This window comes from Corvus hawaiiensis, chromosome 1 (assembly GCF_020740725.1).
Source record: "Corvus hawaiiensis isolate bCorHaw1 chromosome 1, bCorHaw1.pri.cur, whole genome shotgun sequence".
In the NCBI taxonomy this organism is placed as follows: Eukaryota; Metazoa; Chordata; class Aves; order Passeriformes; family Corvidae; genus Corvus; species Corvus hawaiiensis.
This window is the reverse complement of record NC_063213.1, coordinates 97,587,071-97,613,659: the sequence shown is the minus strand read 5'-3', so window position 1 is coordinate 97,613,659 and position 26,589 is coordinate 97,587,071. Positions and strand designations below refer to the sequence as shown.

Below are 26,589 nucleotides of genomic sequence, written 5' to 3'. Positions count from 1 at the left end.
GTCTGGGAGCAGCCTCGGGCCGGGAATTCTCCTCTCCCTGCTCCGTGTGCATCTGGAGGGGATAAAAATCGGCTCCCACCTTACGAAGGAATCCTTTCATTTCTCTCTCCTCCCTTTTCAAAAATAGTTTTAATCTAGGGGGTTTTTTTTCCTTTTTTTAAATTTTTTTTCCTTTTTTAAATTTATTTTTTTCCTTTTTAAAATTTTTTTTTCCTTTTTTCAACTTAGTTTTTTATTAACTTTTTCCTTTTTTTAATGATTTTTTTCCTTTTTTTAATGAATTTTTTTATTTTTTAAAAATTATTTTTATTCCTTTTTTTAAATTATTTTTTCTCTTTTTTAAATTATTTTTTTCTCTTTTTTAATTAATTTTTTCTCTTTTTAAAATTATTTTTTTCTTTTTAATTATTTTTTCCTTTTTAAATTAATTTTTTTTCCTTTTTTCATTAATTTTTTTTTCCTTTTTTCATTAAGTTTTTTTTTCCTTTTTTCATTAAGTTTTCTTCCCCTGTCTTAATTAATTTTCTCCTTTAATTAATTCTTTTTTTTTTTTTTCCCTCGGTAAAACGGAGGCAAAAAAATCTCTTTTAAAAGAATTCTTTTTTTTTTTTTTTTGTCCTCTTTTTTTGTGGTTTTCCTTTAATAAGTTCACAGCACCATAGTGGAGGAGATGGATCGACACCACCCCCCCTGGAATTCCGGGAAGGCTGGGATCGCCTTGGGATTCTGGGATCTTTAGGAATTTCTATCAAATATAGAAAAGCAAAAAAATCTCTTTATGGCTTCCGAAAAGAACCCAAAAAAGCCCTTTTTTAACCCCACTTTGCATAGAAAACGCTGCCCGTGAGTGGAAAAATTGATCCCAAAAAATTCCTGGATTCGTGCTGGCTGCCATCGGGAAAAGCCTTTCAGCCTCTCACGGCCGGCTTTGCTTTCACCCCTCGAAATTCCCGGGAAAAAACGATCAAGCAACAAAAAAAAAAAAAGGAAGAAAAAGCCAAAAAAAAAAAAAAAAAACAACAAACCCCAAACCCCGCGAGTTTTTCCCGCTGGGAAATCCAAAGCGGCTCCGAGAGCTGAAATCCAGGGAAAAGCCCCGGAGCGTCCGGAGGAACGGGAGGGCCGAGGAGGCTGCGCTGCCGCCAGCGGGGTCGCGATTCCCGGCGCTCTCCACAGGGAGCTCCAGGAACGCCCGGATTCCTCCTCCAACCCGGGAGAAAATTCCAACAGAAACAACAACAACAACAAAAAAAATCCCCCTCCCCCCCCCCCCCCACCCCATCAAAAAAAGAAAATTCTCTTTTTTTTTTCTGTTTTTCCTTAAAAAAATAAAATCTTGCCCCGTTCAGCCCTGCTATAAAATACCCACGAACCCCAAGGAAAGCGAGAACGGCCCCGAAAGCCCCGACCCTCCCCTGCTGAGGTAATCGCGCCTGAGGTAGAGTTTTGATCCTTTCTCTGTGGTTTCTCCTCCTTTTCCGGGGCTTTCTTTTGGCCCCCGCAGCTCCCTGGAGTCGCAGAATTCCAGGGAATTCCTGCTGCCGCCTTCCCTTCCCCAAATCCTGCTTTTTCCTGCTGCTTCGAGAGTTTTGGTTCTGGAGGATTTTCCCCCCAAAAATTCCCCGCTGCGAAGGGCTGGGCTCCACTCCACGACGGCAAAAGCGTCAGCGCCGCTCTTGTCCCAAATTCCCACTTTTTTGCCTCGTCTGGGAGCTTCCCAAGTTTCCTTCAATGGCCCTTTTCCCTCAAAATTCATCCCAAATTTGCTTTCTATCCCAAATTCCCACTTCTTTGCCTCCCCCAGGAGCTTCCCGGCTTTCCTTCCATCACCTTTATCCCTTACAATTCATCCCAATTTCACTTTTATTCCAAATTCCCACTTTTTTGCCTGCCCCGGGAGCTTCCCAAGTTTCCTTCCATCATCCCTGTCCTGCAAAATTCATCCCAAATTTGCTTTTTGTCCCAAATTCCCACTTTTAGCCTCAGCTGGGAACCCTCTGATCACCCTTCTCCCTCAAAATTCATCCCAATTTCGCTTTTTCTCCCAAATTCCCACTTTTTAGCCTCGCCTGGGAATCCTCCCATCATCCCCGTCCTGCAAAATTAATCCTAAATTTGCTTTTTGGCCCAAATTCCCACTTTTTTGCCTCATCTGGGAACCACCCAGCTTTTCCTCCATCACCCTTCTCCCTCAAAATTCATCCTCATTTCGCTTTTTCTCCCAAATTCCCACTTTTTGGCCCCTCTCAGGGCTTGCTCCCAGCTTTCCTTCCACCACCCCTCTCCCAGTCCATCCCAATTTTCCTTTCCCTCCCTCCCTGCTCCGATTTTGGGGGGAAAACCGTTGGAAAATCCCCGTTTTCAGGGCTGGAATCGCAGCAGAATCCCTGGAGCCCAGACCTGGCCGGGGGCGGCGGCACCTCCTGACCCTTCCCAGAATATTCCACATCCCAAAAACCCAAATCCATGGAAAATCCCTCCGGGAGTGCCGGGGATCAGCGGCCGCTGCCGTTCCCGCGGGTTTGGCTTTTTCCTCTCCCGGGAACGGGGATTTTCCTGCACAAAGGAGGGAATTCGGGGCATTTTCCTTCTTTTTGCCCTGAAATCGGGAAAAAGCCCAAAGCCCATCGCCTCCAGCCCCGATGCCAAAGCTCGGGAATTCCTCCCCGTTGGAGGAGGGGGATGGGAATGAGGAGCCCCAGGGGGGGCCGGCTTTGAGCAGATCCAAAATTCCCTGGGGCTTTTCCTCCCCCTCTCCAGCTCCATCCCTTCCGCATGGAATTCCCGGGTTCTGATGGTGGAGATGAGGATGAATTCCATGGGTTTTACCAAAAAAAGGGAATTTTTTTTCCTGGTTTTTTTTTTTTTTTTTGCTTTTTTTTGTTTTTGTTTTTGTTTTTGGTGGTTTTATTGCTGTTCCCGGCAGGAAAAGCCAAAGCTTTTCCCGGGATAAATCTGCCTCATCCCTAGGAAAGGTCGTCACCTCCACAGCGGAAATCACCGGGAAAAATGGGGGAAATGAGGAAAAATGAGGGGGAAACGAGGGAAAAATGAGGGAAAAATGAGGAAAAAATGAGGAAAAATTGAGGGGAAAATGAGGAAAAAATGAGGAAAAATGAGGAAAAAATGAGGAAAAAATGAGGAAAAATGAGGAAAAAAATGAGGAAAAAAATGAGGAGAAAATGAGGAAAAAATGAGGAAAAAAATGAGGAAAAATGAGGGAAAATGAGGAAAAATATGAGGAAAAAGGTCACGTGTCCCACTCCTGCCAGAATTCCATAGGCTTCCATAAAAAATAAAATGTAAAGGAAATCATTTCTGAGCTACTCTAAACTGGGAAAAAAACGTTCAAACAATGGAAAGAGGGGAAAAAATCCTGGAAAATCCAGGTTTTCCTGGCTTTAAAGGCTTTCCAAGGCACTGCAGGGAGGGAGGGAGGGAGGGGGAATTTCCCGCCCGTCCCGTGGTGCTCCCAAGGGATCCCGGATCCGTTCCGGGGGAATTTGGTGGATTTTGGTCCCAGTGGATCCAATCCCAGCACAGGAGGGTGGAAATCCACTGGGATTTGTCTTGGAGGAAGGAAAATTGGGATAGGGAAGAAAGTAAAATGGGGAAAAATAAAAAAAAAGGGGAGGAAAAATTGAGGAAAACAGAGGAAACTAAAAATGGAGGAGAGTAAAAAAAATAGGGAAAAAATCGGGAAAAATTCATAAAAAATAGGGAAGGAAAACAGGGAAAAATAGGGAAAAGGTAAAAAGAAGTGAAGTGAAATGAAATGAAATAAAATAAAATGAAATAAAAATGAAATTAAATGAAATTAAATAAAATAAAAATTTTAAAAAATGAAATGAAATGAAATAAAATAAAATAAAAATGAAATAAAATAAAAATGAAATAAAATAGGGGAAATAAAAGGGATAAAATAAAAAAGGGGAAAAAATAAAATTGGGGGAAAATAGGGGAAAAAGTAAACTAAAATAAGGAAAGAAATATTTAAAAAACAGGGAAAAAAGGTCAAAAAGAAACCAGGAAAATCACGGAACTGGGAAGGAGCAGCACAAAGGCAGCGCCCCACAAGGAAGGGCAGCGGTTCCCTGGGAATCCCCCTGGGAATGGCCCTGGGAATGCCCCGCAGCCAGGGAGGGAGGGAGGGCCGGGGAGCCCCGGGATGGCTCCTCCAGAGGGGACGGGAACGGGAACGGAACGGGAACGGGAGCGGGAGCAGCGCTGCTCATCCCGGAGCGCCGCGGGATTCCCGCCGGCCCCGCCCAGCCCTGCGAGCCAATGGAAGCGCCGTGATCCCACGGGGGTCGGAATTCCCAGTGGAATTCCCGGTGCCGCTGCTGGAAGTGGTTCCCAGTCCCACTGCGGGGTGACATTCCCAATCCCTGCGGAAGCGATTCCCGATCCTGTGGAAGCGATTCCCGATCCCTGTGGAAGCGATTCCCGATCCCTGTGGATTCCCAGTCCCTGTGGATTCCCGATCCCTGTGGATTCCCGATCCCTGTCTCCCTGCGGTTACTGATTCCCAGGCACTCCGAGCCCGGCCTGGCTGGGCCGTGTCCTCGCTCTCCCGGGATCTGGGGATCCTTGGGGTCCCTATTTCCTCCGGGATTGGCTCTGGCTGCTCTGGCCCTTCTGGTGCTGCTGCTTCACCTGCGCCAGGATGTCCCGGATCTTGCGCTGAGCCATCTGGGAACGACAGGCAGGGATTCATGGAATGCTGCAATCCCATCCCGTCCCATCCCATCCCATCCCATCCCATCCCATCCCATCCCATCCCATCCCATCCCATCCCATCCCATCCCAGCCCTCGCTGTCCCAGGCCGCTCCCAGCCCCGTCCAGCCTGACTTTTCCCATCTCAATTTCCCAATTAAACCCCTTTCATTCCCAGTTTCCACCCAAGTCCAGGTGCAGCTCCTATCCCAGGGCTCTCCCGTGTTTTTCCTGGGAATGACGGGCGGGATTGATGAGATGATGACCAAAAATGAGCTCTTTGAGCAACGCCAAAGCTTTGGATCCTGCCCACGCAGTCGTTGGTGGGAATTTAATTATGGGATTCCCAGACTGGTTTGGGTTGGAAGGATTTAAATCCCATCCCATTCCAGCCCCTGCCCTGGACAGGGACACCTCCCACCGTCCCAGGGTGCTCCAGCCTGGCCTGGGACACTTCCAGGGATCCAGGGGCAGCCACAGCTTCCCTGGGAATTCCAGCCCAGCCAGGAATTCCTCCCCAGTGTCCCACCCAGCCCTGCCCTATTCCAGTGGGAAGCCATTCCCTGTGTCCTGTCCCTCCAGCCCTTGTCCCCAGTCCCTCTGCAGCTCTCCTGGAGCCCCTTCAGGCCCTGCAAAGGGCTCCGAGCTCTCCCTGGATCCTTCCCTTCTCCAGGTGAAAAATCCCAAATCTCCCAGAACTGCAAAGCACGGGGGGATCCCTGAGACCTCAGGAAAAGGGAAACGACCTCGTTTGCCATGGAAAATGCTCCAGTGTCCAGCATGGCCACCAAACGTCTCCCAGACATCCCATTTTCCATGTTCTAGTCAGGTTTGGGATTGACGCTCCCACATCCCAAACAGCAGCCATGCTCAGCAGCCAGGCATGGAATAAACCATTCCCAGGAGGATTCCCACGGGGACACAACCCTGGAGAAGCCCTGGAGAGCTCCCGCAGCTGCCGGCGCCGTACCTGGCTGGCATAGAAGTGCCCGATGATCTTGACGATGACCTGCTCGTTCTCGTCTGGGGTCTGCTCCCGCGGCACCACCACCTCGGCCGCCGTCAGGTTCTGCAGCTCGTTCACCTGCGGGGCACCGACGGCGTCAGCCCCGCAGGAAAACCCCGGCTGCTTCCCGGGAATTCCGCCCCCGGGACGTGCTCCTCCCGTCCCCACTCACGGTCTTGCCGCCCTTGCCGATGACCCGGCCGGCGGCCGAGGCCGGCACGCGGATGTGCGTCTCCAGCTTCACCTCCTCCTTCGGCCCGAAGAAGTTCTCCTCCTTCAGCTTCCCATAAATCCTGCCCTGGGCCTGGAGAAGGGATGGAGTCAGGAAGGTCCCACCCTGAGATCCATCCCTGGATGGGGCAGCCTCCCATCAAATCTCAGTCCTTTGGAATTTGGAAAACTGAGGAGAAATGTCACATGTCCCGCTCCCACCGGAATTCCATAGGCTTCCGAATAAAGTAAAATTTAAAAAGAAATTGTTTCCGGGCTACTCTAAACTGGAAAGAAAACCACTCAAACAACAGAAAGAGGGGAAAGAATTCCCCTGGGAGAGCTGATCCTGGGATTACCCAGCTGCGGACTGGGGGGTTCAGAGCTGGGGTCACCCCCCTGCCCTCCCTCACAGGGGACACCCCGAAGCCCCCGGCCTGGTGGCAGCACAGGGAGCTCCGCCCCCGGATTTGGGCTGGATTTGGGCTGGGGCATCATCCCGTAAAATCTTCAGAATTCCAAACACTCTCAGCCCCTGGGAGAGCCCAGATCTAAATTAGGGGCTCAGTTGGGGTCACCCCCCGCCCTCCCTCACAGGGGACACCCCGAGCTCCCCGGGGTGGTGGCAGCGCACCTTGAACTGCGCCTCGGGCGGGCCGGTGATCACCACCATGCGCACTTTGGAGTCCGGCGTCTCCGGAGGCGCGATCTGCAACGGCACGGACACGGCGCTACAGCCCCACCCGCGCTTCCCGGGGGCTTTTCCTGGGAAAAATGTTCCTAACTGGGGACAAAAGGGCCCCCGAGGGACGGCCCCACCTTGATGGAGGCGCTGGCGAAGCGCGAGAGCTGCTTGATGTGCTGGCCCTTCTTGCCGATGATGGCCCCGACAGCCTGCGCCGGGATGAAAACGTGCACGGTCTCCTGCTCCGGGGGCTGCGGGAATGGGATCGGGAGGCAGGGTCACTGTTTGGGGTCAGTGCCACCATTTGGGGCTCCCTGTCACCATTTGGGGGTCAGTGTCTCCATCGGGGGGGTTCCTGTCACCATTTTTGGGTCGCTGTCACCATTTTTGGGTCACTGTCACCATTTCGGGGTCACTGTCACCATTTTGGGGTCACTGTCACCATTTGGGGGTCCCTGTCACCATTTGGAGGGTTCCTGTCACCCTTTTGGGGTCACTGTCACCATTTCGGGGTCACTGTCACCATTTTGGGGTCACTGTCACCATTTGGGGGTTCCTGTCACCATTTGGAGGGTTCCTGTCACCCTTTTGGGGTCACTGTCACCATTTCGGGGTCACTGTCACCATTTGGGGGGTTCCTGTCACCATTTCGGGATCACGGTAACCATTTTGGGGTCCCTGTCATTTTGGGGTCTGTGTCACCATTTTTGGATCATTGTCACCCTCCTACTCCCCAGCGATGCCCACACCTCTCCCACGGGGCTGAGCCACCCTCAGCGCCTTTCCCACCGCCTTTCCCCCAGATGACTCCAGCCCGTCCCGCCTCCCTGCCTATCCCGGGGGAGTTTTCCATCGGGAATATCCCGAGCGGGGTCACCCACCATGAAGGAGCTGTAGGGAGCGGCCCCGGAGACGCTGCTCGGGGGCGGCGGCACCGCCGTGGAGGAGGCCGGGAAGAGCCCGACGGCGGCCAGGTTCAGGCCGGGAATGAGGTGGGATTGTAACTGAGGGGAAAACAAATGGGGATTTGGTCAGGGATGGTAACTGAGGGGAAAACAAACGGGGATTTGGTCAGGGATGGTAACTGAGGGGAAAACAAATGGGGATTTGGTCAGGGAGGGTAACTGAGGGGAAAACAAACACGGATTTGGTCAGGAATTGTAACTGAGGGGAAAATAAATGGGGATTTGGTCAGGGGTGAGGTGGGATTGTGGCTGAGGAGAAAACAAATGTGGATTTGGTCAGGAATTGTAACTGAGGGGAAAACAAACGGGGATTTGGTCAGGGATGGTAACTGAGGGGAAAAAAAACGGGGATTTGGTCAGGGGTGAGGTGGGATTGTGGCTGAGGAGAAAACAAATGTGGACTTGGTCAGGAATTGTAACTGAGGAGAAAACAAACGGGGATTTGGTCAGGGATGGTAACTGAGGGGAAAACAAATGGGGATTTGGTCAGGGATGGTAACTGAGGGGAAAACAAATGTGGATTTGGTCAGGGATGGTAACTGAGGGGAAAACAAACACGGATTTGGTCAGGGATTGTAAGTGAGGAGAAAACAAACACGGATTTGGTCAGGGATGAGGTGGGATCGTAACTGAGGGGAAAACAAACGTGGATTTGGTCAGGAATGAGGGGGGATTGTGGCTGAGGGGAGAACGAGATCAGGAATGAGGTGGGATCGTAACTGAGGGCAGAAATCAGCATGGATTTGATCAGGAATGAGGGGGGATTGTGACTGAGGGGAGAAAGGAGATCAGGAATGAGGGGGGATTGTGGCTGAGGGGAGAAAGGAACGGGGATTGGATCAGGGACGAGGAGGGGTCGTGACTGGGATCAAAGGGCGCTGGTGTTCTGGGGTCGCCGCCCCGGCCAGGCCCGGCCCCACTCACGCTCATGGCGGCCACGTCGTTCTCGTAGGCCTCCCGCACTTTCTTCATGATCTCCTGCTCGGCGCGGCAGCAGCTCTCGGGGGAGCCCTTCACCGTGATCGTCCTCTCGGGGTTGTACAGGGTCAGGTCCTGCAGCCTGAGGGGGGACGTCAGCACCGGGGGCACGGGGACACGGCTGGGGCAGGGATGGGGACATGGCCGGGGAAGGGGATGGGGACACAGCCGGGGCAGGGATGGGGACATGGCCGGGGCAGGGATGGGGACATGGCCGGGGAAGGGATGGGGACATGGCCGGGGAAGGGATGGGGACATGGCCGGGGCAGGGATGGGGACACAGCCGGGGAAGGGATGGGGACACAGCCAGGGCAGGGATGGGGACACAGCCAGGGCAGGGATGGGGACACGGCTGGGGAAGGGATGGGGACATGGCCGGGGAAGGGATGGGGACACGGCCGGGGAAGGGATGGGGACATGGCTGGGGAAGGGATGGGGACATGGCTGGGGCAGGGATGGGGACATGGCTGGGGCAGGGATGGGGACACAGCCAGGGAAGGGGATGGGGACACAGCCAGGGAAGGGGATGGGGACACAGCTGGGGCAGGGATGGGGACACGGCCGGGGAAGGGATGGGGACACGGCCGGGGAAGGGATGGGGACACGGCCAGGGAAGGGGATGGGGACACGGCCGGGGAAGGGATGGGGACACGGCTGGGGCAGGGATGGGGACACGGCCGGGGAAGGGATGGGGACACGGCCGGGGAAGGGATGGGGACACGGCTGGGGCAGGGATGGGGACACGGCTGGGGCAGGGGATGGGGACACGGCCGGGGAAGGGATGGGGACACGGCTGGGGCAGGGATGGGGACACGGCCGGGGCAGGGGATGGGGACACGGCCGGGGAAGGGATGGGGACACGGCCGGGGAAGGGGATGGGGACACAGCTGGGGCAGGGATGGGGACACGGCCGGGGAAGGGGATGGGGACACAGCCGGGGAAGGGGATGGGGACACGGCCGGGGCAGGGATGGGGACACGGCCGGGGCAGGGATGGGGACACGGCTGGGGCAGGGATGGGGACAGAGCCAGGGAAGGGGATGGGGACATGGCCAGGGCAGGGGATGGGGTTTGAGCCGGGGGGTTCTCTCTGCCTTCCCCAAAAATGGGGTTTTACAGGAAAATCCCAGTTCTGGACACCAAACTGGGCAGTGCTGAGAGCTGCAGCCCCGAAAGGGTGGGAGGGGACAGCAAAGAGGTGGGGACACTACAGAGAACACTGAAGGAATAGGGAAGGAACCTCAAAGGGATGGAGAAGGGACCCCAAAGGGATCCCAGAGGGGATGGGAAAAGGGAGTACAGAAAATCCAACACCAAAGTTTCCCGAGAGAACTTTGGGGACTAAAACCTCTCCCCCCACTCCCATCCTCATCCTCCTCCCCCACCCATCCCAGAGTGAGGAATTCCCGCCCCGTTTCCCGGGGGAATCCTTACGAGGAGATGGTGATTTTGGTCTCTGTGTCCTGCTCCACCTTCTTGAGGTTCCGGCCCTCTTTGCCGATCAGGCGCCCCACAAAGTTGTTGTGGGCCAGGATTTTCAGCGGCACCTCCTCAGCCCTGGGAACGGGAACGGGGGGAAAACCCCACAGGAGGGATTGTGGAAGCAGGGAAAGGAGGGGTTGGCACAGAGGGATGGGGGAAGCTCAAACCCCATCACTTGGAGTCCCCAAACACGAAATTCCTGCACCACGGAGCCCGGGGCAGACCCCGGGGTGGGATCCATGGGAATTCTTACGTCTTGGTGTCCTTGGCCTCCTTCTGCATGATGTCCAGGATCATCCTGCAGGCGGCTGAGCAGCCCTCGGGCGTGGAGTGGATGCTGATGGCTTTTTCTGCCGCTCCCGCGTTCTCCTTCCGGTGCACGTCGATCCTACAAAAACTCGGGATGGGCCCTGGGAGCGGCTCCCCGGAGCTCCCGCTCTGCCCTAAATTTGGAATTGCACCCAGGAAGGCAAGAGGAGGGAACTGTGGGCTGGATATCCCGCAGGGATGCGGGGCCTGGGAGCTCAAATCCCAAAAATCCGAACGGGATTTTTAACAGCGGGAGGGATTGAGGGATGAGCACCCGACTGGGGTGGGATGGGGTGGGATGGGATGGGATGGGGTGGGATGGGATGGGATGGGATGGGATGGGATGGGGTGTCCACCACCTCGTATCCCAAAGAAATCCTTCCTCAGGGGATAAATCCTTCCTTGGTGGGGATAAAGGGTTCCTGGGGGTATAAAGGGTTCCTTGGGGGGATTTAAAGGGTTCCTTGGGGGATAAACCCTTCCTTGGGGGATAAAGAGCTCCTTGGGTGCCAATACAAGCTCAAGAGCCAAATCCAGTAGGGAGAAATCCCACAAATTTATGTCCAGTGCAACCACTTGGGTCCCAGCCCAGCCCTTGCATGGGGAGACACGGAGAGAAGCCTGAGGGCCGGGGCAGGGAACAGCGAGGAGGAGCCACAAATCCCATATTTCCTAAAAATAACCCCCAAAATCCCAGCGAGGCAGAAAAATTCCGGGCAGAGGGACTCACTTGGACTGGGTCTGCTTGGTGATGTTGCGGATGGTGGCCCCCTCCTTGCCGATGATGGCCCCCACGAACTGGGTGGGCACCAGCAGCCGCAGGGGCACGTCCAGGGGGGGCTGCTTGGGGGGAGCCCCCGCGGGCGTGGGGGAGCCGGGCCTGGCCGCGCCCCGGGCCCCGAAGGCCCTGCGGCCGTTCTCCGGCCCCGGCTGCTCGTCCGGGATGTAGGAGACCTTCAGCGCGTGGTTCTCCAGCTGGTGCCCGTTCAGCTTCGTGATGGCTCTGGGGAAAGGGGGGAGAACGCTCGGAGCTGGGGTTTGCGGGGCCATCGAGCGGCGGATCGGCCCCAAAAGGGACGGGGTCTGCCATGGGGAGCAAGTTTTATGGGAGAAGGGAAAAGCGGCAGCAGGAGCTGGAGGGAATTCCCAGGAATATTTTAAGGGGAGCGTCTCCCAAAACTCCCATGCAGGGAGTGGTTCCCGAATTTCCTCTGGGGGACTGTGGGGAGAGATCGCAAATCCCTGGCCCGGTGTTCCCGTAATTCCCAGATCTCTGCTGAGGGACTGAGTGAGAGCTCCCGAATCCCTCTCCCAAAATTCCCATACAGGAAGGGATTCCCAAATCTCCGCTGAGGGACTGAGTGAGAGCTCCCGAATCCCTCTCCCAAAATTCCCATACAGGAAGGGATTCCCAGATCTCCCCTCTCTCCTGAGGGGTTGAGTGAAAGATCCCGAAGCGCTGTCCCGGTGTTCCCACGAGGCAGTGATTCCCGAGTCTGCGGGATTGAGATCCATCCCGAATCCCGTCCCGCGGGAATCCCGGGATGCAGGAGCCGGCAGCTGTCGGTAGATGGGGCTGGCAGCCAGAGGAGGAGCCGCTCTCTGCTCTCCGCATTCCCTCCCACATTCCCGGCTCCAGGAATCGGGCACCGACTCCGTTCCGGCAAAGAAAATTCCCTAAACTAACCCCCAAATTCCCTAAAAGTGGCAGGACTGAGGTTTTCCGTGGTGCGAAGGGAGCAGGGGAAGGTGCGGGATGAGGGAAAAAGCAGGGAATGGTCTCCGAGTCTCCCACCGAGAGCTCCTGGGATATTTCTCCCCATGATTACTTTTTCCGGAGGCAGAATTCCCGAAATCATGGAAGCCCAGGGAAATCCCCACTTCTGCTCCAGCGAAAAGTTCAAGTTTTACTCCCTGAGCTGCTGAGAAAACCCCAAAAACTTGGAATTCCAAAAACTTGGAATTCCTTCCAAAGGTGAAGGAAAACCAATTGGATTTAAGGGGTGTCCTCAAGGGTTTGCTGGTTTTAGCCAAAATTTCGGGATTTGGGAGTGATGGGATCCCAGCACTGGAAATCCTTGTTCCTACAGGCGGGGCAGGGAGGAGATCCCGGATTCCCAGATTCCCGGATTCCCAGGGCACTCACTGCCGGGTCTGCTCCCGGTTGGCGTAGGTGACGTTGACCACGGCGGTCTCGCTGTCCGTGTTCACTGTGGGAATTCGGGAAAGGAGGCAGGAATTAGGGAAAAGGAATCAGGAATTAGGAAAAGGAATCAGGAATTAGGAAAAGGAACCAGGAATGAAGGAAAAGAATCAGGAATTAGCACAAAAACCTCAGCTCAAACCCCCCAAAAACCCCTGGGATGAGGGATGAATCCCCTCAGGATCTCCCCAGCGATTCCCAAGCAGGTTTTTCCAGGCTTTATTCCCTCCTCCCCCTGAAACGGGGCAGAAATTCCCGAAATCCGGATTTTACTCCCGTCCTACCTTGCTCGCAGTTTTCCACGGTGCCGTACTGCGCCAGCAACCCATCCAAAACCTGGGAAAAGCGGGAAAACCATCCCGATTTACCTCGGGATATGCAGGGAAATCCCATCCATCCCTAAAGGCAGCGCTACCGTCATTAGGATCGTTAAGAATTCCCAAGCAATTAAGGCCGGGAAGCTCCAGGACGCTGCTGGACCAAGGTCGGAGCCAGCAGGGGGGGGAAAGCAGAGCCAGGGAAAATTCCCAGCGGGAAGCGAGGATCCGTTTTATTCCCTCTACAATGGGGAAATCACAAACACCCCAGAATTCATGGGGATTCCGGAATAATTAATGGGGATTCCAGAATAATTAATGGGGATTCCGGAATTCATGGGGATTCCGGAATAATTAATGGGGATTCCGAGCGGTGTCGCTTTCCTCGCCCCCATCCCGGGATTTCCCCCCTGTAATGGGAGAGGAAGGGGGGTAATTAAGAGCCAATTAATGACAAAGAGGAGGGAAAATCGACTCCGATCCCGAGGATGGAATCCTGGAGAGAGGGAATTAGGGAATTAGGGAATTAGGCCTGGAGCTGCATCCGCTCCTCTTACCTCCCATCGCAGCTGCGGCGGGATGTTCCGGATCTGGATTTTCCGGCTCCTGGAAAGATGAAAAAAGGGGGATTTTGGGGTGGAGCTGCTGCACGTCCACGGATCAGAGCGAGCCTCGGAATTCCGTGTGCTCCGGGGATTCCCGGCGGCTCTCAGTTCGTGATGGGGCCGGAATTGTGCCGGGAGCGAAATTCCGGGATCCCTCCGGCACCGCTCGGATCCGCGGGCTGGATGTGACTTTTGCCAAGTTAAACGGGAGGATGGCGAAGGAGCAGAGAGGGACGAGGAGCCGCCCCTCGGGATGCCGGTGGCGTTATTCCCGTGTCCCAGTTCTCTCCGGCACGGCTCCTGACCCCGGCTGCTCTCCGGCTGCTCCCAATTTTGGCTCTTCCCAACTCCCTTTCCCCAAAATAGCAGCTCCTGGTTTAATCCTGAGCCCAAATTTCCCCGGATCCTGATCCGAGCAGCTGCTGGGGACAGCTGGGAACAGCCTTGGGATCATCCAGAGCCTCCAGAACCCCAAATTCCTGCGGAAAGGGAGCGACGCCTCAAGGTGCCCAAAAATGGGGATTCAAAGATATCCCCAAAATCCCTGCCAGGCCACACCGGAGCAGCTCCAAGGAACAGGGATGGGCATCCCGAAAAAGCCCCGGATCCCAGGGAGGCAGAATCCCGCTGGAGCCCAGAGCAGGTTCCGGGATTGAAACTTTGGAAGCTCCCAGGGGAAGCTCTGGAAGTCGGGATCCCCCCGGATGCATCCCCAGGGATCTCCTTCACTGGGAATCCGCTGGGAATTCCCTGCAGTGTCCCGGCACGGGGGCAGCAGCCGGAGCAGGGACCTGGCCGGGATCCAGCGGGGTCGGCGCCGATGGAAAAGCGGCTCCGGCACATCCCGGAGCGTCCCTGCCCTTTTCCACAGGGAATTCTCACTTTGAGGCACAGAGCCCGTCCCCGCTGGATGGCAGCGGCTCCTCCCTGGCGCCGGGGGACATCCTGCCTCTCCCACTCCTCTTCCCAAAAACGTTTCGGCCACAGGTCCCAGCCGTGATTTGCCCTCTGAGGCAGCGAAATGTGGGAAATTACAGGAACCCCACGGAAACCCCAAGGGAATCCCACGGAAATCCCATGGGAATCCCACAGGAACCCCATGGAAACCCCACAGGAACCCCATGGGAACCCCACAGGAATCCCACAGGACTCTCCAAACCCCCCTTCTCCTCGCCGTGCCCCGAGGATGATTCCAGCCATCCCCCAGATTCCCCAAATCCATCCATGCCAAAGGCAGCAGCTGCAGCCAGGACAAATTTCCCGGTGATAGAGAGGGGAACGGGATGAGCTGGGGATGAGCTGGGGATGAGTTTGGGATGAGTTCGGGGTGAGATCGGGATGAGTTCGGGATGAGTTTGGGATGAGTTCGGGATGAGTTCGGGATGAGATCGGGATGAGTTTGGGATGAGTTTGGGATGAGTTCGGGATGAGTTCGGGATGAGATCGGGATGAGTTTGGGATAAGTTCAGGATGAGTTTGGGATGAGTTCGGGGTGAGATCGGGATGAGTTCGGGATGAGTTTGGGATGAGATCGGGATGAGTTCAGGATGAGATCAGGATGAGTTTGGGATGAGTTCGGGATGAGTTCGGGATGAGTTCGGGATGAGTTTGGGATGAGTTCGGGATGAGTTTGGGATAAGTTCAGGATGAGTTCGGGATGAGTTTGGGATGAGTTCGGGATGAGTCTGGGCAAGCCCGGCTGTTTTCCGTGCTCTTCCCACTGCAGTTTGCCGACGGAGCGGGAGGCTCTTCCCGGTGCTCCCAGCCTGCCCCAAAGCTGAGCCCGGGGGGTTCCCCAGGTCCCCCCTCGCTGAGAGATTCCCATTCCTGCAGGAAAATCCCAAATTCCAGCTCCCAAACAGACCCCAGAGCCGGTGCTGGCTGGACCATGAACATTCAGGAAAACATCCCACGGCCGTCGGTGAAAATCCCAAAAACCGGGAGGTTTAAAGGCAAAGCTTCTCCCGGAGCAGCTGCTCAGCCCAGCTCGGATCCCAGAGCGCTTCCCAGATCACCCCACAGCGCCGGGATTTCCCGCTCCATCCCCGATCCCTGGATAAGAACCGGGATTTTGGCCCCCGCCACCAGGAACGTTCCACGTTTCGGGAGCAGCCGGAGCAGAGAAAATCCCAAAAGCGGATCCCAGTCGCTGCCTCCCTCCGGGAATTGCCTCGCCCAGGGATCCCAAATCCCGTCCGTCTGCTCCAGTTCCTGGGCGGCTCCCAAAATGCTGGAATTCCTGGCTAATTGAGCCTCATTATCCGGGTGATTGACAGCTGTCAATCATCCATCGCACCATCGGTAGCTGTGCTCGCTGGCACTGCGCCTGCGGGAGGGAGCAGGAGCCGCCCGGGGGCTCCGGCCTGGATGCGATCCATGAATCCCAAGGAATGTTTAGGATAAGGATTGACAGCCCTGGATAAAAGGGAAAATCCCCAATTCCAGCCCTTTTCCCCAACTCCCGGCAGGTGAAGGCTCCAGGAGTTTGGGATCCCTCCAGTCAGGAATTATTGGGATTGTTTAATTAGGACAGATTAATTAGGATGGATTAATTAGGATGGATTAATTAGGATTATGGAATGGCAGGGAGCTCCCTGCACAGCCAGGGCTGATCCCACAGGTCCGGAATCCTGCAGGAATCAAGGCAAAGCCGGAGTTTTGCTGGTGAAATTCCAGGAAAAACGTGGAGCTGGGATGGAGATCGGAACCTCTCTCTGCTCTGCTCTGCCCCTCATCCACACAAAATCCCGGAATTCCCAACGTTCGGAAAATCTTTCGGCACCGAACACAACATTTCCCAACGCACCGAGAAGGGAAAAGTCAGGAATTCCTTTGGATCCGCCCCCTCGGCACCGTGGGGTGATGGAGCAGGAGCTGAGGGGGCCGGGAAGAGCCGGAATTTCCCTGTGGGAACAGGTGGATCCCAAATCTGCGGGAATCCGAGGACATCCCGACAGTCTGGGTTTTCCAGGAGCGCTCGGAGCCGGGCACTGATGGGAACACGGAGCTTTGATTCTGCTCCAATCCCAGCTGGAAAAACCCGGCTCCGACTGGGGGGGGAGAACCCAGCCCTGGGAGCCGTTCTGTGGGAATTCTGTTCCCTTTTTCTTTTGGAACTCTGTTCCCAATTCCCCTCTCCTCCATTCTCTGATCCCGGGAGCCGCTCCCTCGGGATCTCCCTGAACCTTGGAAGAACCCCGGAACCGTGGCGGGGGGCCCAAACTTCCCGTTTTTTCTGCCCCAATCTGTTGCCCGGGAATCTCCGGCGCTGTTTGCCCACGGAAAAGCCCCGGCGAGGATCGTGCGGGATGGATCCCACCGGGCTCCGTGGATCCCGGCCAGCTCCCGGCGCTTCCCTGCCTGGAGCCCATCCCGAGCCCATCCCGCTGCCTCATCCCTAAGCCCACGCCCGGAGCTCTCCCTGCGGGTCCGGGGGCGTTTTCCCGGCCGGGTTTGCTCCGGAGCGTTCCGGTAGCCAGGGAAAGTTTGGAATTCCAGCTCCGCTCTGGAACGTCCATCCCAACAAAGCACCCGAACCATTCCCGACGCATCCGACGCTTCCCACGGTCGGATTCCTTTCGGTCGCTTCAGTTCCTCTCTTTTTTCTTTTCCAGGCAGGAATTCTGCTCCCCCCACCCAGAGCCGGGATGTTCCCGCTCCGGGGTCGCTCCCATCCCATTCCCAGCTCCTGCCCCCTCACTTGCAGCCACATTCCCAAGGAACTCCCCCTGCCCCTCGGCTTTCACGGATTCCCAGCTCCTGCAGGGAAGTTCCTCCGCGGAACGGTGGCAGAGCGGGATCGGCCCGGGATGGGGGATGGAGGATGGAGGATTCCCAAAGCTCTTCCCAACACACCTGGATAGCCCAAAATCTCCCCTTGGAAAAGGCTCCGGGATCCAAAGCTCGGCTGGAATCTCTTGGGATGATCCCAGAACAAAACCAAGCCCAGGGAAGGGGACCCGAGCCAAGGAATTCCCTGTGGGAATGGGACACGAGGAATGGGCTGTTCCCGATGGGAATGGGGCACGAGGAATTCCCTGTTCCCGACGGGAATGGGACACAAGGAATGGGCTGTTCCCGATGGGAATGGGGCATGAGGAATTCCCTGTTCCCGATGGGAATGGGACACGAGGAATGGGCTGTTCCCGATGGGAATGGGACACGAGCCAGGGAATTCCCGGTGGGAACGGGACACGAGGAATGGGCTGTTCCTGATGGGAAGGGGACACGAGGAATGGGCTGTTCCCGATGGGAAGGGGACACGAGCCAGGGAATTCCCGGTGGGAACGGGACACGAGGAACGCGCTGTTCCTGATGGGGATGAGCCACAAACGGCTGCAGGATCCCAACCTTCCCAAGCCCCTTTCCAGAAGGAAAAATCCAGCAGTTTTCCATGTAAATCCCAATTTTTGTGTTAAATCTGTCGATTCCAAGCCGGGACAATTTTCCGGAGGCTGAAGCGGAACCAGAGTGGGATCAGCTCCCGCTCCTGAGGCTTTTCCATGGAAACACGCCAGGGTTTCGGGGAAAGGAGCCCAAAACAACCCCTGAAATTCCCTTTCCCAGCAATTCCCAGGGAAACCCATGGAGTGAAACTTCCCAAACTTCCCGCTGTATCCCGGGATTCCTGCAGGAACCAGGAAAACCTCCCAGCCCCAAAAGCCCCAGGATAACCTGGAAGCAACCCCCAGCAAGGATTTCCAGGCAGAATTCCCTGAAGGATTCCCACGTTTCCTGGGAATGCCGCCGGGATAACTCCGCTCACCCCTGGGATCGGGATCAGGATCAGGATTCTCCTTTCCTCAAATTTGGGTTTTCATCCCAAAAAAACCCCCCCATTCCTGGGGAGGAGACAATTCCCGAGCTGCTGCAGGCGCTTCCCATCCAAATCCAGCCCAGAATCCGGGAAGGGGCAGCAGCTCAGCCCCATCCCTGAGGGAATTTTCTCCCGTTTTCCCAGATTTTTTACGCTTTTCTGGGAAGAGATTTCTGCTCCCACTCCGGAGCCTCCTGGATTCGTCCCACACTTCCAGCGGGGCAGGATGAGAATTCCCAGGTGCTCAGGGACTCTGAGGATGGGGAAACCCTGGAATTTCCTCATCCCAGTTGCTTCCCAGTAGCCCCCAGTTTGGCAGCTTCCCACCCCCAGATCCACCCGGAATGGCGGATTTGGGAATTCACATCCCAGTTTAAGCTTTGAAATTCCTTCGGTTTGGGTAAAAATGGGAATTTTCCCCTAAAACTTTTCCCAAAATTCCCTGTGGAGCAAAGAAACCCCGAATAGAGCCCTTGGAGAAGTTCCTCAAACCTCCAAAGAGCTTCTTCTCCAACAAAAACTTGGAATTTTCAGGTTTCACCTCCTCATTTTTTTGGGAAGCGGCAGCTCCCAAATTTAGGGAAATTCCATCCAGTTTTGCCCCTTTTCTCCATAAAAACCAGCGGGATGGTTTAAAAGAGGCGGAAAAATCCCAAATCCCACCTGGATCCGAGGCACCTCCCGCTCCCAAACCCAGCAACCCTGGAAAAGCAGCGGGAAAAGTCCCAAAAAAAGTCAGGAAAAGGAGCTGGGGTCCCTCATCCAACCTGGATTCTCCCCAAAACCCCTCCCAAAATGCCTGGAAAACTTTAACGCCGCCGGGAATTTGGGCTGGAAGGGGCAGGAATCTCCTTTTATTTTTTGGGAATTTTTTATTTAAATCCCTAAAAGTCCCAATTCCCAAAGGGAGGAACTTTCCCCCTTTCCCTCAGCCTGGGCTTCTTTGCCTGAGCTTGAACCCAAATTTCGACCCAGATTCCATTGGAAACCCCGGCTCAACCCCTGCAATTCCCACCGAAATTCCCAAAATCCCATCATTTCTCCTTCTCTGACTCCAGATCCTCCAAATCCCTCCTCCGTGGCTTCACAATTCCCAAGTTTTCACCGAAATCTCCCTTTTTTGGGACATTTTCCCCACATTTCCCACGCAGGAAGAGGGGAAATAAAGGAATTTTCCTCACTTTTGCCCATTCCCAACTTCCTTTTCCTCTCCCCGCTATCCCAAATTTCATGGAATTCTCTCCCTTTTCACCCTCAGGAATGAAATTTATGGAAAAATCCTTCACCATTCGTTCAATTTTTTCTCTTTTTGTGGGGCTGAAAATCATCAAAACCTCGGAATTCCCAAATTATTTCCGTCCCCGGAGGTGCAAAACCGGGAGCAGCCGGAACCTCCCGGGCAGAAAAAAGGAGAAATTTGCCTTAAATTCCTCTTTTTCCCCCCGGAATTTCCCGTTCTCCAGCCCAGCCTGGCCGGAAGGGAAAAGGATCGGATTTAGGGATTCCAGCCCAAAACCCATCGGAGCTTTTCTGGGGCGTGGAAAGAAGGATCCATGTCCCTGAGCCCATTTTTGGGTTGGTTTAGCTCGTTTTTGGGTTGGTTTAGCTCATTTTTGGGTTGGTTTAGTTCATTTCTGGGTTTATTTCACTTTTGGGTTGGTTTAGTTCATTTTTGGGTTGGTTTAGTTCATTTTGGGGTTGTTTTAGCTCATTTTTGGGTTTATTTCATTTTTGGGTTGTTTCAGCCATTTTTGGGTTGTTTTAGTTCACTTTCGGGTCATTTTAGTACATTTTTGGGTTTATTTCACTTTTGGGTTATTTAGTTCATTTTTGGGTTGGTTCATTTCACTTTTGGGTTGTTTTATTTCATTTTTTGGTTTATTTCATTTTTGGGTTGTTTTAGCTCATTTTTGGGTTGTTTTATTTCATTTTTGGGTTTATTTCACTTTTGGGTTGTTTAGTTCATTTTTGGGTTGGTTTAATTCATTTTTGGGTTGGTTCATTTCACTTTTGGGTTGTTTTAGTTCATTTCTGGGTTTATTTCATTTTTGGGTTGTTTTATTTCACTTTTGGGTCGTTTTATTTCATTTCTGGGTTGTTTCAGCCCATTTTGGGGTTTATTTCATTTTTGGGTTGTTTTAGCTCATTTTTGGGTTTGTTTCAGCTCATTTTGGGGTTTATTTCATTTTTAGGTTGCTTCAGCCATTTTTGGGTTGTTTTAGTTCACTTTTGGGTCATTTTAGTTCATTTTTGGGTTTATTTCACTTTTGGGTTCCTTTAGTTCACTTTTGGGTTGTTTTAGTTCATTTTTGGGTTTATTTCACTCTTGGGTTGTTTTAGTCCATTTTTGGGTTGTTTTATTTCATTTTTGGGTCATTTTAGTTCATCTTTGGGTTCATTTTTGCCCATTTTGGTTTTTTTTTCATTTTTGGGTTGTTTCAGCCCATTTTGGGGTTTATTTCATTTTGGGGTTCATTTTTGAGTCATTTTAGTTCATTTTTGGGTTGTTTTTGCCCATTTTTGGGTTGTTTCAGCCCATTTTTGGGTTTAGTCCATTTTTGGGTTGTTTTATTTCATTTTTGGGTTGCTTTAGTTCACTTTTGCATTGTTTTGTTTCATTTTTGGGTTGTTTCAGCCATTTTTGGGTTGTTTTTGTTCACTTTTGGGTTGGTTTTGCCCATTTTTGGGTTCTTTTAGCTCATTTTTGGGTCATTTTAGTTCATTTTTGGGTTTGTTTCAGCCCATTTTTGGGTTGTTTTATTTCATTTTTGGGTTGGTTTTGCCCATTTTGGGGTTGTTTCAGCCCATTTTGGGTTTATTTTCCAGCAAATCCAACCCTCACCAGAGGGAAAAAACCCCCAAATTTTGGGCTGAAAAGTGGCAAAACAAAGGAGCCCCACTCGCCCTCAACCTGAATTCAGCATTTTTCGTTAGGAACAATTAATTCCAGGGATTTCCCTGGGTAAAATCGGGATTTTTCCGGTGGGAAACATCAAATTTTAATGGAAATCCAAGGAAAAAAAGCTGAATTTGAGGCTTTTTCCAGCATTTCCCTGCTCTGTGCTGAGCTTTGCTGCCACCACAGCAATTAATAATAATAATAATTTAATTACAACTCCAATCCACGCCCAGAGCACAACCCCGTGAGGGGCTGGAAACCCCCTTCCCATTCCCATTTTTTCCCCCATCCCAAATCCGACCCCAATCCCTAAATCCCAACCAAAATCCCAGAATTTCAACTTCTTTTCCTCTCAAGAATTTTCGCTTTTTCAAACTTTTCTGGCGACTCAGACCAGGAGGATTTGGAAGATTTTTCGGGATGCAAATCCCAAGTTTTCCCATCGAACAAAATCCAAGAAGCAGCAGCTCCCCGACAGCAACAAAACTCTGGGAACGACCCCAAATTCACCTGAAAGCTCCTTTTTGCTGAGAAAACCCCATTTTTAGCAATATTTTTCCTGATTTAACATTTCCGAGCGATCCCACTGAAACAATTCCCACTGCTCGCCAAAATAATTTGAAGATTCCCAGGAATTAATCCACAATAAATCAATTTATTCCTCTGGAGCCACTCACCCCCAAATCCCTTTTTTGGTGCCATTTTAACCCATTTTAGGTTGATTTTTTTTTTTTTAATTATTTTTTTCTGCTGAATTTAGGAGAGGTTTTAAAAAAGGGGAATAAAGCAGCAGGAAAGAATTCCTTGGAATTTGAAGGCACGAATTCATTCAGAGCACCCAAATTAAGGGTTTTTTAACGCTTTTTTCCACTTCAACCTAAAGAAAAACCCAACTTTTGGGGTTTTTTTGCAGGTTTTGTTTTAATGAACGAACCGGGAAGGGCAGCGCCGCTCCTGACTCGTTTTCCCCACATTTTTAAAGGGATAAAAAAAGGGGGGGGGAAAGAAGAAGGAAAAAAAAAGCATCTCCTGTTTTGGGGGAGGGGAAAGGGGAGGATTTCTGCTCTCGGAGCCTCGACCCACCCGATCCTGCCTCCCTTAACCATTTCCTGCTCCCCGCGCGTCCCAGCTGGAAAATCCAGGCTGGAAAACGAGAAAGGAGAGAAAGATTAAAAAAAAAAAAACCCCAATCCAAACCCCCCCAAAAACCCCAAACCCCTCCCTTGAGGGAGCCGCTGCCTCTTCCCGGGATTGGGGGGATCCCAAATCCCCCAAATCCCCCCCAGAAATCCCCTTTGCAGCACCCGAGCTTGCCCAGCTCGGGCAGCGGCCCCAAAATCGCCTCTTGCCCACCCAGAAGCACCAAACGCATCCCAAAAGTGCGCCCGGGACGCTCCCGAAATCCCCCAAAATTCCCTCAAAACGCCCCGGAGGGAAAAGTGGGAAAAGCGGCGCTGGCCCTTTAAGAGCAGCCCCGGAGTGGGGGGGCGCGGGGTGTTCATTTTAACCCCAAAAAAACCCCAAAATGGGATTTTAGCGCCCAATCCAAGGCACGGCGTTTTTAGGGACACCCGGGAGCAAAACCGATCCCAATCCCAAAATATTGTAAAAGTTCCCCCGTTCCCCAGCCCTCCCTGAAACCCCAAAACCCGGAGGAATATTCCCATTTCCAGGGAATTCCGCGTGGGGCAAAGGGGGGAGAAATCCGCTCCTCCCTCCCCAAATTATTGATTACCCAAAGAGGGGGGAGGGGGGGAATAAATAAAAAAAGAGCTTTTCCTGGTTTTTTGAAGGGATATTTTGTTACTTTTCATGGAATTCCATCCCAATATCCTCCCCCCTCCCCCGATCCCTGGATGCCGAAGCCGCGGCGAGGCGCGGGAACAAAAATCATCGATCGCGAGGCGCCGGGGGAGGGGAGGGGGGGAAATGAATAAAAATTATGATTATCCCACGAAAATCGGGGAATCCGGACCGGGAAAAAGCTCGGAGGAATTCCGGGCTGGATTTGGGATCAGCCCGTTGGGATCAGCCCCCGCCGCGCTCCTCGCGAAGTTTGAGGCGAGGCCAAAGGGGGCGATCCCAAAACGGGGCAGGAAAGGGATGGAAAAGGTCGGGAAAGGAGGGATTTGGGGAAGTTTTGGGATGGGAAGAGTTGGCGTCGTCCCCTCCCTCTTTCCCCTTTGGAAAAGGCGCCTCCCGTCACGTGGCGATGGATTTGGGTCCAACGTGGACTCTTTGGGATCGGGGATTCCTGGAGTTCGGGAGGGAAAAGGGAAAGGAGAGGGGGGGGTGGAATTTCTGGGGGGAAAACCCGAAATCCAGGAAGGATTTTCGGGAATTCTGGCGGGGCCGGAGCGCGGGGAGGCTTTTCCAGAGCTCTCCCAGCTCCAGCCGGGAACAACAAAGGGCCAAGGAAGATGGAGATGGGATGGGCTGGGCACGGCGGCGGGAGAAGGAAAGCCCACGGAAAGCCCAAAAACGGCGCTTTTCACCCCAAAACCCAAGGAATTGAGCCAGGCTTTAAATCCCTGCCCGGCCGCGTGGGGTTTTTATTCCTTTCTCGCCATCCATCCCCAGCAAAATTCACTTGGTTTGAAGCAATTTTTTTTTTTTTTTTTAAATTAATTTTTGAAATTTTGACTTCCTCCAGACCAAAGGATCTCCCCCATTTCCCAGCCCAGGAGCCAAGAGGAGCCGGGAAATTCTTCCAGTGCCACAAGTTTGAAAATCCCAAGCCAAAGGCATCCATCACCCTGGGCCGCTGGGTGGAGAATTATTTATTTCACCTTTTTTATTATTTCTTTCTTTCCCTCTTTTTTTTTTTTTTAATAAAAAAACTGGCCGAGGAAGTTTTCTTTGCCAAAAAAAATTTAAATGAATTCATGAAATGTTGAAAGAATTAATTAAACTCACCTCGCTGGGGACGAACCCGAGCCCAAAGCACTGACACCTCTGCGTTTTACACGTTTTAGGTGTAAATTTTTGCCTCTTTCGTATTTTTTACACCCCCCCCCCCCAACAGAAATCAATAATTACGGTGATAACAATTAAAAATCAATTAAAACGCTGTCGTTACCTTTGCTTTTTGGGGACCGAGTGTTCGATCTCGAGCTGCTTCCCGTGAAGCTCCACTTTTCCTAAAAACAAAAATGTGCCTGGGTTTGAAAATCCGGGACGAGTGGGCAGGAAAAGCTTGGGATAAACAGGAATCATGCCGGGAAACCTCCCCAAATTCCCCCAAATTCCACCAAATCCATCCCCCGGCTCCTTCACAAGTGGATTTTTATGAAATGCGAGCCTGGCTCCAAGTGGGAGTGGTGGCTCTGGACAACGTTCCTTAGGAATATTTAATTCCTCACTTCAGCCTGGAAGGGAACGAGGGATGGGATTTGGGACTTTTGGGTGGATTTGGCGAATTCCCCCCTTTCTTTCAGCCCTCCAGGAAAAGTCCTTGGGGCAGATTCCCTCCCCCTTTCCCACCAAAAGGCTCCAATATCGGGACTCCACGGCAGGAATGGATTTCTCTTGGAAAATGGAGCGGGCTCTCCTCGCTGCTGGCTGATTCCACGATTCTTAATTTCATTTATTTTGGGGGGCAGTGAGGAAGAAGAGGAAGAAGAAGACGGGCAGAGCGCGGCTGGAGGAGCCCGGGGTGGGGGGGGGGAGATGGAGAAGGGGCCAAAAAAACCCCTTCAAAAACCTCCCAATTCCCAACATTCTCCCAAATTCCCCCTTCCCAGAGCTTTCCTCTGAGGCTGCTCGCAGCATGGCGACCTCGCGCTCCCGCACACACCACACGCCCCAGGAACCCCGGCTCGAATCAAAATGGCCAAAGTCCCGCGGTGCCCAAAAGCCCCCGAGCCCGCCGGGGCTGCCGCTGCCGGGGGGACCCACGCGGGGCCCGGGGTCGCTTTGTGCCCCCATCGCCCGCCGGGGCTCCCGGGGAAGGGACAAAAAGCGGGGCCACGGCTCGGCCCCGACGGGGACCCCGCGGTTTGTAGGGGAGGGAGAAGGGAGCGGGAGGGACCGAGGGGGCCGGGAGGGATCGAGGGGAACGGGAGGGATCGAGGGGAACGGGAGGGATCGAGGGGAACGGGAGGGGGTCGGGAAGGATCCAGGGGTTCAGGAGGGACTGAGGGGAACGGGAGGGATTGAGGGGTCGGGAGGTGTTGAGAAGGACGGAAGGAGGGCGAAGGGGGTCGGGAGGGGTTGAAGGGGGCGAGGGATTGAGGGGGTCGGGGGGGATCCAGGGGGTCGGGAGGGATCGAGGGGGTCGGGAGGGATCCAGGGGTCGGGAGGGATCGGGGGGGGGGCTCCTCCCGCGGCTCACCCGAGAAAGTTTCGATGGCTTTCATGGCCCACTGCTCGTCGGGGCAGTCCACAAAGGCATAGCCGGACTTGACGAGGAACTGGCCGCTGAAGGAGATCTGGTGCTCGGTGAAGACTTTCTCCAGCTCGGCCGCGGTGACGCCCTCGGGCAGGTTCCCGATGTAGAGCTTGTTCATGGTGCGGCTCCGGGGGGCTCCGCCGAGCGCCCGTCGAGCTCCGGCCGCGCTGCGCCGGGCCGGGGGCTGGGCTGGGCGGCTCCGCTTCGCCCCCCTCGCTTTTCCCGGCTTTTTTGCCTTTTTTTTTTTCTCTCTCTTTTTTTTCCTTTTTTTTTTTTCTTTTTTTTTTTCTTTTTTTTTTTTTTTTTTTCCGAGCGGATTTTTGTGCCGTTGGGGAGGGGGCGGCGGCCGCTGGAGGAGGAGGAGGAGGAGGAGGAGGAGGAGGAGGAGGAAGAAGAGGAGGGGGCGGCCCCGGCGGGCAGGGCGGTGGCGCCGGCGGCTGCGGGGCCCCCAAGTCGGCCCGAGTGGCACTCGAGTGTCACCGGACGCCTCTGGGCAGCCGGGGCACCGCCTCTAAATAAAACCGACCTGGAAAAAGGAGTGAAAATGTTTGCGGGAGGAAGCCACGTGGTGATGCGGGAGGGCCCCGGCCCCCCGGGGGGAGGGGCCGCGGGGGGGGAGGGGGCGGCCGCCACTTATTTATTTATTTTAATTGAATTTAAATACTCCGGCATTTCCCTCCGCGGGCGGGGGGCGCATCCTTCCCCCCACCCCGTTCCCAACGCCGGGATCCCCCCCCACCCTCCATTCCCAGCCCCCCCCCCCCCACCCCGGGCCCGTCGGGGGCACTTTCCCATCTGCTGCAGCCCCCCCGCCCCCACCGCGCCCCTCCCCCACCGCGCCCCTCCCCCACCCTTCCCCCGGTGCCTCAATGGGATTTTTCTGGGTGTAAAAAACTTCGGCATCAAAGGCGCCGGGAGGTCCCTGGCGCCGGGGCTTGGGGTGGGGGGGGGGGTCGCGCCGGGCTCGGCCCCACCCGCGCCCCCTCCCCCGGGGCTGCCGGGACCCCC

The 26,589-nt window shown here is 54.0% G+C and overlaps 1 protein-coding gene across 2 annotated transcripts; it reads right to left on the bottom strand.

Moving 5' to 3' along the window:
• Positions 1-4,436: 4,436 nt before the first annotated feature.
• IGF2BP1 (insulin like growth factor 2 mRNA binding protein 1) lies at positions 4,437-25,699 on the bottom strand. 2 transcript variants are annotated; one of them, XM_048323380.1, is made up of 15 exons: positions 25,525-25,699; positions 24,271-24,331; positions 13,429-13,477; positions 12,839-12,890; positions 12,498-12,561; positions 11,082-11,354; positions 10,296-10,430; positions 9,995-10,117; positions 8,508-8,643; positions 7,500-7,622; positions 6,753-6,869; positions 6,568-6,642; positions 5,896-6,027; positions 5,688-5,801; positions 4,437-4,692 (listed from the first exon to the last, which is right to left on the bottom strand). In XM_048323380.1, exons 1-15 carry the CDS (start codon positions 25,697-25,699, stop codon positions 4,600-4,602), a joined length of 1,722 nt encoding a protein of 573 aa, XP_048179337.1. In that variant the 3' UTR covers positions 4,437-4,599. The 2 variants fall into 2 exon arrangements, with proteins under 2 accessions (XP_048179337.1, XP_048179347.1); XM_048323390.1 differs by lacking the exons at positions 10,296-10,430; positions 11,082-11,354.
• Between the last annotated feature and the right edge of the window lie 890 nt (positions 25,700-26,589).

Bases quoted from the DNA above. Each gene is read 5' to 3' on its own strand.
- IGF2BP1 (XM_048323380.1), bottom strand. From the start codon at position 25,699: ATGAACAAGCTCTACATCGGGAACCTGCCCGAGGGCGTCACCGCGGCC. The intron at 12,562-12,838 runs GTAGGACGGGAG...GAATTCCCACAG, and splicing joins CGTGGAAAACTGCGAGCAAG to TGAACACGGACAGCGAGACC. The intron at 7,623-8,507 runs GTGAGTGGGGCC...TTTTCCCCTCAG, and splicing joins ACGACGTGGCCGCCATGAGC to TTACAATCCCACCTCATTCC.